The sequence below is a fragment of the Lonchura striata genome, chromosome 18 (assembly GCF_046129695.1).
Source record: "Lonchura striata isolate bLonStr1 chromosome 18, bLonStr1.mat, whole genome shotgun sequence".
Classification (NCBI taxonomy): Eukaryota; Metazoa; Chordata; class Aves; order Passeriformes; family Estrildidae; genus Lonchura; species Lonchura striata.
The window spans coordinates 11,532,607-11,544,582 of NC_134620.1; the positions used below are offsets into that span (position 1 = coordinate 11,532,607).

General features: G+C 59.2%; 1 protein-coding gene across 1 annotated transcript in view; it reads right to left on the reverse strand.

Annotated features, from left to right (window-relative positions):
- The window catches only part of RPH3A (rabphilin 3A), a 31,695-nt gene extending 21,096 nt beyond the window's left edge, over nt 1-10,599 (reverse strand). Inside the window, exons 1-4 of the mRNA XM_021544584.3 lie at nt 10,328-10,599; nt 2,546-2,715; nt 2,137-2,151; nt 265-399 (exon numbers count right to left, since the gene is read on the reverse strand). Of these exons, the coding sequence (XP_021400259.2) occupies nt 265-399; nt 2,137-2,151; nt 2,546-2,622 (227 nt within the window). The 5' untranslated portion in view covers nt 2,623-2,715; nt 10,328-10,599. The remainder of the gene's footprint in view (nt 1-264; nt 400-2,136; nt 2,152-2,545; nt 2,716-10,327) is intronic.
- Nucleotides 10,600-11,976: the final 1,377 nt, after the last annotated feature.

Consider the following 11,976-nt stretch of genomic DNA (forward strand, 5'->3'; position numbering starts at 1 on the left):
TGAGCTGCTATCAAGGATCCCTTTTCCACGGAAATAAACCCACCTGGGGTGAGAGCAGAAGGCTCCAGCCCCCCCAGGCACCCGGAGCCGCTCCCTCCCTCCCCGGAGCGCAGGTTCCTCCTGGCCGGGGCCCAAGGCTCCCCCGCAGGCTCCTTTCGGGAGGAGCACCGCAGTGCAGGGGAAAGCAGCCAAGCAGAGGCTCCTGCGCGGCCCCGGGGTCCCTGTGTCCCCACCGTGTCCCTCGGTGTCCCCAGCCCGCCTTACCCGATGCGCTCCTGCTCCATCTCCTCCATCTTCTCGGCGCGGGCGATCACCCGGTTGATGATTTCCTTCTCCTCGTCCGTCAGCTCCTCGCCCTTGCGCTGCCGCTCGGGCTGCGCTGCCCAGCCCGCCGGGAGCCTGCGGGCACAGCGGGATCAGCCACGGGCCCAGCCATGGATCCAGCCATGGACCCAGCCATGGACCCAGCCTGGATCCAGCCATGGACCCAGCCATGGACCCAGCCATGGAACCAGCCATGGACCCAGCCATGGATCCAGCCAGGGACCCAGCCATGGATCCAGCAACGGATCCAGCCATGGACCCAGCCTGGATCCAGACACGGATCCAGCCACGGGCCCAGCCTGGATCCAGCCATGGATCCAGACACGGATCCAGCCATGGACCCAGCCATGGATCCAGCCATGGACCCAGCCATGGACCCAGCCATGGATCCAGCCATGGACCCAGCCATGGACCCAGCCATGGATCCAGCCATGGACCCAGCCTGGATCCAGCCATGGATCCAGACACGGATCCAGCCACGGATCCAGCAACGGATCCAGCAACGGATCCAGCCATGGACCCAGCCATGGATCCAGACACGGATCCAGCCACGGATCCAGCCATGGACCCAGCCATGGACCCAGCCACGGACCCAGCCACGGACCCAGCCATGGATCCAGCCTGGATCCAGCCATGGATCCAGACACGGATCCAGCCACGGATCCAGCCATGGACCCAGCCATGGACCCAGCCACGGACCCAGCCTGGATCCAGCCTGGATCCAGCCTGGATCCAGCCATGGACACAGCCATGGATCCAGCCAGGGACCCAGCCATGGACCCAGCCATGGATCCAGCCATGGACCCAGCCTGGATCCAGCCATGGACCCAGCCTGGACCCAGCCATGGATCCAGCCTGGACCCAGCCTGGATCCAGCCATGGACCCAGCCATGGATCCAGACACGGATCCAGCCATGGACCCAGCCATGGATCCAGCCATGGACCCAGCCTGGATCCAGACATGGACCCAGCCATGGACCCAGCCACGGATCCATTCCCACCCCTGGCTGTGCCCTGGCACCGATTCCCAAACCCCAAACCCAGCCCACCTCCACATCCTCTAGACCCCAAACTCACCTCCCCATCCTCCAGACCCCAAACCCAGCCCACCTCCCCATCCTCCAAACCCAGCCCACCTCCCCATCCTCTAAACCCACCACCCCATCCTCCAGACCCCAAACCCAGCCCATCTCCCCATCCTCCAGACCCCAAACCCAGCTCACCTCCCCATCCTCCAGACCCCATCCAGCCTGCAATGACCCCTGCCACCCACAGTTGGGATCTATCAATTTTTAGGGAGTTTCAGATGGAAATATTGGTTTCATACAGAAGGAAAAGTCCTTTTTAGACCCATTCCCATTATTTGCACGTTTCCTTTGGCACCCTGGAGCACCAGGTCTGCCTGGCAGCTGTGAGACCGGGCTGGTGGTGCAGGAGTGGGTGGCTTTTTTTTTTTTTTGGGAACGTTTCTCCAAACATGGGAGTGTTTGTCCCTCTAACATCATTCCCAAAGATCCTCTCGCCCAGCCTGGGTGTCAGGCAGCACTAACCTGGTGACAGGGTGACGTCTGCCACTCAGGGGTGCAAAAAGCAAACATTCCTCACCTTCCTGCTCATCCAAAGACCTTTCCTGGCTCTTTTCCCCTCTGGGTTGAACAGACCCACATGGTCTTGAGCCTTAAGTTCACGAAAACCCTGTGTGACACTTCCCAAACTGAATTTTTTTTGCCTCCAAACCCAGTTTTTTTTCCTGTTCCCAGACCATTAAAGCAGCAGGAAAAGAGGAATAAGAGGAAAATAAGAGATACTTACTGCTCCTTCTCACTGCTGGGAAGCACAGGGAAAGAGAGGGAATGAGGATTAGGTGAGAGCAGAGATGAGGAGAGCCCAGCCAGTGACACCTCCCACCTCAGGGTGACAGTCTCCAACTCTTTGTCCCTCCCCGTGGAGCTCCACCACCCCCAAAGAGCGATTCCAGACCTCCAGGCACCAAATCCAGGCTGGAGATGTGCTCCAGAGTGGATGTGACATCCCCTTGCAGGGTGACAGGACAGAGGGACAGCACCAGGTCCCTGCTCCGTCCCACCACCTCGCTCAGGGCCTTGAGGAGCAGAACACCCAAATGTCCCCGTGCAACAGCACCAAACCAATTCCTGGTGTCCCCACGGGAAGAAGCGGTGTCACCACCCGCCGTGGGGCTGTCCCTGTGCCCTGCTGTCACCTGGCTCGGAGGGACATGGTCCTGTCACTGGGGCACATCCACCGGTCGGAGGAGCCGCCCAGCACCGCGTCGGTCATCGCCGGCCACGCCGGCCTCGAGTCTGGGGACAGCAGAGCCCCGCTGGGCGTCACCAACGGGACCCCACCGCTCTGCTCCCAGGTCCAGCCAGGCTGCGGGGGAAAAAAAACCAACAAAATCCCTAAAAATCACGGTTTGTGGGATTGTAAGAGGGTTTGGAGCAGGAATGGCACTTTAGTCTGGGTATCGAGATGAAGGAGCCTCCAGTCACCTCCTTCCCATGAGGGCAGCACAGCCTGGATGGAATTAATGAATCGCCAACCTCACGTTAATTAGGAGGCTTCAGAGCCGGATGGGAAGAGGGGGATCAATTCCAGAGAAAGAGCTGCAAACAAGGAAACTTCCCCCCAAAATTCCAGCGTGCCTCGCTATCCTCTCCCACACCACATTCCCTCTGGAAAACAAAAAAACTCCTCCTTTCTCTTTTTGGTTTACTGAGGTTTTTGCCAAGTGGATCCAGGAGGGAAAACGCAGCACCAGGACTCCAAAAGGAGGATCTGTGCACTCCTCTCCAAAGGTTCATCCAGACAGGGTTCTTCAAACCCTTCTCATTAAAACCTCAATGGACACCAAATCCACAGCCTGATTGCTGCTTTAGTCTCATTTTTGGAAGGGTTTTGGCCCTCCACCCGCTGCTCCTACTCACTGCAGGGAGATGGGGATGGATGGATCCATTCATCCGTCACCTCTTCTGAGGGAAAACCAGGATTTGATAGATTTGCCTGCAGCAGAGCTAAAAAAATTAACAAAAAACTCTCTACAGAGCCCAGCCATGGAGAAGAAGGATGCTCCCAGCCCATGGATCATTCACCTGCCCTGGATTCCTCCCTGCCTGGAAGGGACCTCTCAGTTCATCCCACCAACTCCCAAAATCAGCATCCCAGCAGGACCAGACCTCTGCCCAAACTGGTAAATGAACCTTTGTAGGGCACGAAGCAACTCCAGCAAAACTCCAGCAGAGAAACTGGGGAGATTATAGCAAGGAAATGATGGAAAACGGGAGCTTGCACAACTCCGAAATGCCCAGCTCCACGGCAGGAAAAAACACCCAACTTTCCCAAAAAAAGAAGGGGAAAAACGCTCTGCAGGGGTTTTTTTGCACATCACTCCCTGAGGAGCTGTGGAGGCTCGAGGCTCACCTTGGCTTCACAGAAAACTCGGGGATGTGAAGAAGTATTTTTGGAAAAGCAGGAGAAGGGAAGCACGTGGGTAATTAGTGCTCTGCTGGTTCACGCAGCGCCTGTTCCCGAGCCAGAGCAGAAGGCTCTGATTAACAAGGTCACTTAACGAAGCAAATTGTTCATTTCTGTCCCCCCCACCGCCACCTCCACAACCTGCAGTGCAGCGCGGAATTCCCGCTGGGAATGAAACGTCCCGCGGGGTCCTGGGGTGGGCACAGATGGAACAGGGAGCTCGGGCAGCACCACGATGCCACCACCCCTTTTTGGGGACAGGCAGGTGGGTCAGCGACTGTCCCAAGGCCACATGGGGCAGGGACGTCCAGGAATGTCACCCCGACCCTGCAGCTGGGGGAAAGAGGGGGAAATCCTTGGTTTTTCCCAGCAAAAAGGGATCAGGGAGGAAAACTCTTTTGCCCAGCTGGAACTTTGTGCTAATAAGAGCGAGGCCACGAGCGTTCCGTTCCACTTGGTGTGGATGGAGCTCCTGGAGGAATACACAACCCCTTTCTCCACCTATAAATAATAGATTTGGAAAATCTACTTTGCATTACTTCCAGCAACTACCCCCGCTTGCCCTAATGCTTCTTCCAGCGTTTTCAGCGCATGGGAAAGAACAAAATAACAGCTCAGGGGTGGCTCTTCCCCCCCTCTCTGCCAAATCCTGCCTCCCGAGCAGCAGGATGTGGCCATCCCAGCGGGGATCGATGGGATGCAGCAGCGTTTCCTTCATGAAATGGAAATATCCCAGCCTAGGAGGGTGCCAGGGTCTGGCTGAGCCCGAAGGGTGCCGGATCTGCTGCCCTGGTGTGGGTGGGGATGCGAGGAGCTGTCTCATCCCGAGGTTTTCCGAGGGATGCTGGCAGCTCCCGCCGGCGCCGGCGCGGCACGTCCCGGGCAGAGCCAGGAATAGCAGGGAGGTCTTCATTTCTGGCCTTGAGGAAGGGCCACATGACTCCAATCCCGCTGCTCCGCGACTTGTGTGCCACGGAGCCCGTGGGCTCGGTCAGGCTTCAATAAAACGGGATTGAACGCCTCCCGTGGATGCCTCGCGCGGAGCCGCCGGCTGCCGGGCCCACCTCCAGCACCCAAAATCTGGCAGGTGCCGTGGCAGGAGTCAGCAGGTCCCATCCAACCTCCAGCAGCCGTGGGAGGGCTGGAAAGGCAGAGGGATGCCCATGGAATGAGCCCGTCCCACCCCACGGCTGGACGCCTGCAGGAAGCCCAGCACGGAGGGCTGCCCCTTGAGCCAGCTGGGAATGGCAAAGCAGGGCAGAAGAGAGAAAATTCCATCTTTTCCAAGCTCCCAGGGTTAAGGGTGAGGTTTTTCCAGCGAGCTCCATGCTTGCCAGCCGATGCCTGCAGAGATTGTCTCCAGCAGCAGACACTGACACAGGCAACCTATTTCTCCCTCCAGCCTCCTGAGCTCTGCAATGCAGCTTTCTTAAATATTGAATAAGTCTGCTGCTCTCACCACCTGCCAGTGCCAATGATGAGGTAATTTTTCCATTGACAAAGCCTGATGTGATTAATCCGGGTGGAAAAATGAAGATTTTGGGGGTCATCCACTCACCTGGAACACGCAGCAGCAGCCAGACCCCAACCAACCAAGCCCAGCTGCTGCCCTGGTGCCAAGTGGGAGATTATTGAGTGCCAGCAGCAAGCAGGAGGTTTGGAAGTGGGATGGATCCAAATTGATTCTCTGTTGGGATGGTGGGGTTTGCACGTTGGCACTGGAGCGGGTTTATGCTCCACAGCTGGAGCCAGGGATGGAAAAATAGGGGATGAGGATGGAATTGCCTGATGGGGCTCATTTTGGGGTGACAAGGACCCATGGAGACCGCCCCCCCACCCCGAGGTGAGCAGTGTGAGGAGCGAAAGCTGGGATGAGCCAGGTGGAATTGTCTCCTCAGGGCACACATCCCGAAGCACCAAGTTTGGCTGGAAATCCCTCCCAGCTGCTGGAGACATTTCCAGCCATCTCCCAAGTCCATCGGCACCAGATCCCGCCCTGCTCCATGCCTGGCACCCAGGAAGGGCTGCAAAGCACATGGAATTCCAAATCCCACCCAGACACCTGGCACAGAGCCCACCCCCCACATCCAGGCTCGTCCCTTCCCAGGAAAAAGACTTTGTCTGCACCATTCCCTATGAACAGCATCACGGCTGTAGGGCAGGCAGCAGCTCCTCACTGTCCTCTGCCTCCAGGCAGGATTTACCTGCAGAGCGGGGCAAAAAAGGGAAAATATCCCCCCAAATACCTGCAGGAGCAGCTGTGCAGCACTGCAAGATGATCAGCAGGTGACAGGGAGGGCCAGGAGGGCAGCCCAGCTCCGCAGGGTCCCACACGCCCCAACTCCCCCAAATCCCGACGTTCCGTCCTTCGGCTCAGCCCACGTGCAAATTCTTTTAGAAAGTTCGGGCAAGAATCGGGCAGGCTGCCCCATGGATGGTGCTCAGGGAGCAGCCCACGGCCCAGCTCCCCTTGGAAAGCAGCAGGGATGGGGCAGAGCTCAGCTGGCAGGATGCTGCTGGGGCTGCAGCTCCTCCTGGACACCTGGACAAGGGACAGGGGACAGCCCCAGGGGGAGCAGCAGGTGACACAGCCGTGGCAGCACACGCTGAGTGTTCCCCCATCCTCCACCAGCCACGGTGTGGGATCAGACCCCTGACTGCCCCACGGAATGCAGCTTTTGGGAAAGACCCAGAGCCAGCCAGCCCTGGGGTCACCTCATCCTTCAGCCCCACCATCGAACCCTCGCAGGGAACAGCAACCCCACAGCATCCCGGGTCGGTGTGGTGCTAATTAGTTAATTAAAGCTCAGTGTGACAGCCACAGTGCACAGGTGACAGTGACAGACCAGACAGGAGAAGCAAAGCGATGCCTCTAGTGTCCTCCAGCTAAATCCACACCACAGCCGCCGGGAGCCTTTGGGAACACCAATTCCTTTTGGCTTGCCTAATGGCACTGCTGCCTTTCAATTCCCACAAGGTGCTGGGAAAACTGCTTTTATTCCACTCCCTCGAATTCCCAGCTCCCCGTCATCCTCCAGACAAAGCTTCATCCCAAGGCAGCTGAGCAGCAGCTCAGTCAATTTTATTTAAGCAGCACGTTGACATTTCCTCCAGCAGCTCCCTCTCAAACCAAACACTGTTAGGATGCTGTCACAAGGATTTACTCCCCTTGATTAATTACAGGAAAGACAATGGCAAAAAAAACCCAAATTAAATAAATAAATAACCAACTCCTGGGTGTATCCGACTCACTCAGGCTGCTGGAGGGGCAGGTCCAGCTGAGGTCTGAGCACACCCCAAGCCCACCTGGTGCTGCCATCGCCCCTCAGGAGCTGTTTAGCAACGGGAAAATCCCTGCCTGGCTCGGGCACAGGGATGCCAGGGACAGGGAGGGTGGCCAGAGCTCCAGAATTCCAGCAGGGACCCAGCGCTGGCCCCGGCACAGCGACAGCGGCTGTGGAACATCAGCAGTGGGAAAAGGCTGGGAAGCACCAGCCGGGTGAGCTGGGAGGTGGCAGGTCCTGCTGGCTGCCCAGGGAGGGGGACAGTCCCCACAGGGTGTCCCAGGGATGGTGGAGGTGTCACCCCACAGCAACAGCGGGGGTGGCATCGCCAGGCTGGGGCAGAGGAGCCACGCAGGGCCGGCCCCCCACGCCAGGGCTGTGGGGAGGGGTCCCACTGCTGGGACAGCACCACAGTGTGACTGTCCCCCAGGGCCACGGGCAGAGAGCAGCACACGGCCACCGGCTCAGGGTCTGCACCAGCCTGGGACACTCCGGGCTCCCAGTTTCCCCAGTTCTCTCCTCCCCATCACCCCCTCCATACCTGGCTTCACGGAACCAGACGTGCCCCCATCAGTGGCACCCCAGATCCCGAGAGCTGCATCCAGACCTGCCAGGGCTGGAGAAGGGAACGTGAACCTTCCTCAGGCAGTGCAGCCTCACCCGCAGCCACTCCCGGGCCTGGGGAAGGCGGCGGAATTCATCAGCCCGGCCTCGGGAAGCAGAGCCCCCTTCCTCCCTTCCTCCTTCTCTTCCTACCTTCCTTCCTTCCTTCCTTCCTCCTTCCTTCCTTCCTTCCTCCCTTCCTTCCTCCCTTCCTCCTTCTCTTCCTCCCTTCCTTCCTTCCTTCCTTCCTCCTTCCTTCCTTCCTTCCTCCCTTCCTTCCTTCCTTCCTTCCTTCCTTCCTTCCTTCCTTCCTTCCTTCCTTCCTTCCTTCCTTCCTCTCTTCCTTCCTCCCTTCCTCCCTTCCTTCCTTCTTTCCTTCCTTCCTTCCTCCTTCCCTTCCTCCCTTCCTCCTCCCTTCCTCCTCCCTTCCTTCCTCCCTTCCTTCCTTCCTTCCTTCCTTCCTTCCTTCCTTCCTTCCTTCCTTCCTTCCTTCCTTCCTTCCTTCCTTCCTTCCTTCCTTCCTTCCTTCCTTCCTTCCTCCCTCCCTCCCTCCCTTCCTTCCTCCCTCCCTCCCTTCCTCCCTTCCTTCCTTCCTTCCTTCCTTCCTTCCTTCCTTCCTTCCTTCCTTCCTTCCTTCCTTCCTTCCTTCCTTCCTTCCTTCCTTCCTTCCTTCCTCCCTTCCTTCCTTCCTTCCTTCCTTCCTTCCTTCCCTCCTCTCTTCCTCCCTCCCCGGCCCTTGCGGGCTCGGCTGGGACCACCTGGAGCGGTTCATTAGCACCGGCGCTAATTGGCAGCGACTGCAGTGGCAGCGTCACCGCGCTGCGGGCGGCGGGAGGGCACCGAGCCGGGGCCACCAGCGAGCCGGCCCGGGGGTCCCCGCTGCTGCCACCGCCCCGGGACCCGCTCCTTGCCATCCCCCGCGACAGGTCCCCCCAAACTTGCGCACGAAGCCATGCCGAGACCCCGCATTTCCTCGCCCTTTCCAAAGCCGGGAATGTTTCACCCCACGCGGAGCCCCGCAACGGGCTCCGGGCTGTCAAAGGGGCATCCCCACCCAAAAATGAAATTCCTTTGGCACAGCCAGCAGGGCCGGGGCAGCGCAGAGGGAAGCGTGTGGAGGAAGCGGCAGCAAGCGGAGCTGGAGCAGGGGATGGGGTTTGCGGCCAGGCGGCGGCTCCGAGCGCGGTGCTGGGGCTGGGGTTCGCTGGGTTCCCACCCTGCAGGTGCGGGCGAGCAGCTCCCACCGCATCGCCCGGCGCTGCCCGAGGCTGCTGCGGGCGAGGAGCGCCCAGCCGGCGCTCCCCTCCTGCGGGATGCCCGGCCCGGCGCCGGGGGCTGCGGCAGCAATTCCCGGAGCCGCGAGTGGGGCTCAGCCCCACGGCCCCAGGCCGGTCCCGCCCCGCGGAATCCCTGAGGCAGATCTGAGTCAGCCCTCCAGCAGCAGCTCGCAGCTCGCTCCATCCCTCCCGGATGAATGATGCATCATCAAATAGAGCCCAGTGTCACAACATTAACAATATTTCTTTTCAGGCTAAGCTGCAGCCTGGGCTTTTGATACCAGTAATTAAAGCAAATGGCTCATCTGTTCTCATCTCTGCATCCCTGGAGCCAACTGGCCGTGTTTATCTGGAAGCTTTATCTGGTTTTGGGGTTTTATTTTGTTTGGGTTTTTTTTTTTTCCCTTGCAACCTCACGGCGAGGGGGATCAGGCTGATCCACAAACACTCCCAGGATCCCGGGAGGAGCGTGGCACGGCCCGAGCCCAGAGCAGGGGCACGGCCGGGGCAGCTGCCTTTGCTCAGAGCTCTTCGAGCAGGGAAACGAAGGAGCGTTCATCATCACACAAAGACAAATTGCTGCTCCAGCTTGCAACCAGAATTACTAGAAAGACACCAGCAAGAGATATAAAATCAGGTGCCTTTTTTTGAAGAACCCATCCCTGGGAGCGACAGCTTCCAGCAGCCTCAGCCTGATTCCCGAGGCGGTTTTGCCTCCCGGAGGTTCCGGGTTACTCCACAAAGGTTTTTGGTTTTTTGCTGCCGTTCGCATCGCTTTGGTCCATCCTGGGGAACGAGCAGCACCTGCCAGAGCCCTCGGGCCACCCTGAGCCGGGCAGCGATGCCCTTGCAGAGCCCTACCAGGGAGCAGAGCACCCCAAAATGTGCCAGCAGCAGCGCCGGGGCGCTCCCCACATCCCCTGGCTGCCAGGATTCTGGGAAGGGGCTCGGCCTTGGTGCCACCGCAGCACACCCCAGCGACGGGGAAAAGAGACAATTTTGGGGGCTTCAAGCCCCGCAAATGCCCAACACGCCTGGAAGTTGTCCGCGCACGGCAGCACCCAGAGCCTCGCCCCACCCGCACCCACGGGCGCTGCCGGGGACCCGCTCCCCCGGCCACCCACGGGCGCCACCGCGGGCTGGGGGTGTCACCCCCGGGATGCCGCGACTTTCCCCGGGCCCAGAGCGGGGCGCGGGGCCGAGGAGCACCCCCGGACGAGCATCCCGACCCCCAGAGCCGCATCCCGATCTTTGTCCCTGCGGAGCCCGCGACGCCTCCTGAGCCACCCCCGCCACGCCGCTGCTGCCCCGCGGCCACGGCCCGGGGGACCCCCGATCCCCCCTTACCTGGGCCGGGGTGCCGGGTTCGGGGTGCCGGGTTCGGGGTGCCGGGTTCGGGGTGCCGGGTTCGGGGTGCCGGGTTTGGGGGTGCCGGGTTTTGGGGTGCCGGGTTCGGGGTGCCGGGTTCGGGGTGCCGGGTTCGGGATGCCGGGTTCGGGGTGCCGGGTTCGGGGTGCCGGGTTCGGGGTGCCGGGTTCGGGGTGCCGGGTCCCGCGGCCGCTCCCCGCGCACGGCCGCGCTGGCGCTGCGCGGCTCCGGTGGCAGCACTGCGGACGGCGCGGGGAGGGGACACGGGAGGGGACACGGGAGGGGACACGGGAGGGGACACGGGAGGGGACACGGCCGGGGCCGCCCCGCTCCGCGCCCCGAGGAGCCGCCCCCTCCCAGGCGCAGCCGCTCGGACCCTCTGGCTCTGCCCCTGGTTGGGGAGGGGACAGCGGGACCCCCTGAGCTCGTCCTCTCCTCCAGCCCATCCCCTCTCCGTGTCTTTTCCATTCGTTCTCCTCCCCAACCCTCTCCTACCCTCATCTTCCATCCCTATTTTATTTTATTTTATTATTTTATTTTATTTTATTTTATTTTATTTTATTTTATTTTATTTTATTTTATTTTATTTTATTTTATTTTATTTTTAAATTTTTATTTTATTTTATTTTATTTTTACTTTATTTTATTTTATTTTAATTTAATTTTTATTTTTAAATTTTTATTTTATTTTATTTTATTTTATTTTTAAATTTTTATTTTATTTTATTTTATTTTTTAATTTTAATTATCCCATCCCATCCCTCTCTTCCCTGCTCAGGTGAGACCCCACCTGCAGAGCTGCTCCCAGCACAGGGAGCCCCTGGAGCTGCTGGAGGGAGCCCAGAGGGACACAAAGAGGCTCCCAAGGATGGAGCCAGGCTGGGAGAGCTGGGAATGTTCTCCTGGAGAAGAGAAGGCTCCAGGGAGAGCGCAGAGCCTAAAGGAGCTCCAGGAGAGCTGGAGAGGGACTGGGGACAAGGGATGGAGGGACAGGACCCAGGGAATGGCTCCCACTGCCAGAGAGCAGGGCTGGGTGGGATTTTGGGATTTTGGGAAGGAATTCTTCCCTGGGAGGCCCACGGTGCCCAGCGCAGCTGTGGCTGCCCCTGGATCCCTGGAAGTGTCCAAGGCCCGGTTGGACAGGGCTTGGAGCAGCCTGGGACGGTGAAAGGTGTCCCTGCCATGGCAGGGTTGGAATGGGATGAACTTTAGGATCTCACACCCTGCCCACCTGCAGCATCCCCCAAAAGCTGTGGGGGCTGCTGCCCCTCCCCGATCCCTGCAGATCCCACAGCCTGGCAGCCCTTCCCAGCCCCGGGGACCTCCTGGACCACGCCGAGACCTCCTTCTGGCCAAGTCCTTCTTCCTCCAGCTCCATTCCACCACTTCCCATAAAAGGTTTTTCCCCAGTAACCCTTTTTTTTTTTTTTTCTGCAAGTAACCCCCCCATGAAAACCCTGCTTTTGGGGGCATGGCAAGAGAAATCCCCAAAGAGAGAAACCCTTGAAGGACGGAGCTTTTCCCTGCCTCCAGCCAGGGAAGCACGGCAGCACTGCAGGCTGAGTGTTGATCGGCATCAGCTGCATCCTCGATGGACATTTGCTTCTCTTCCAGCCCCAACTGTTTTT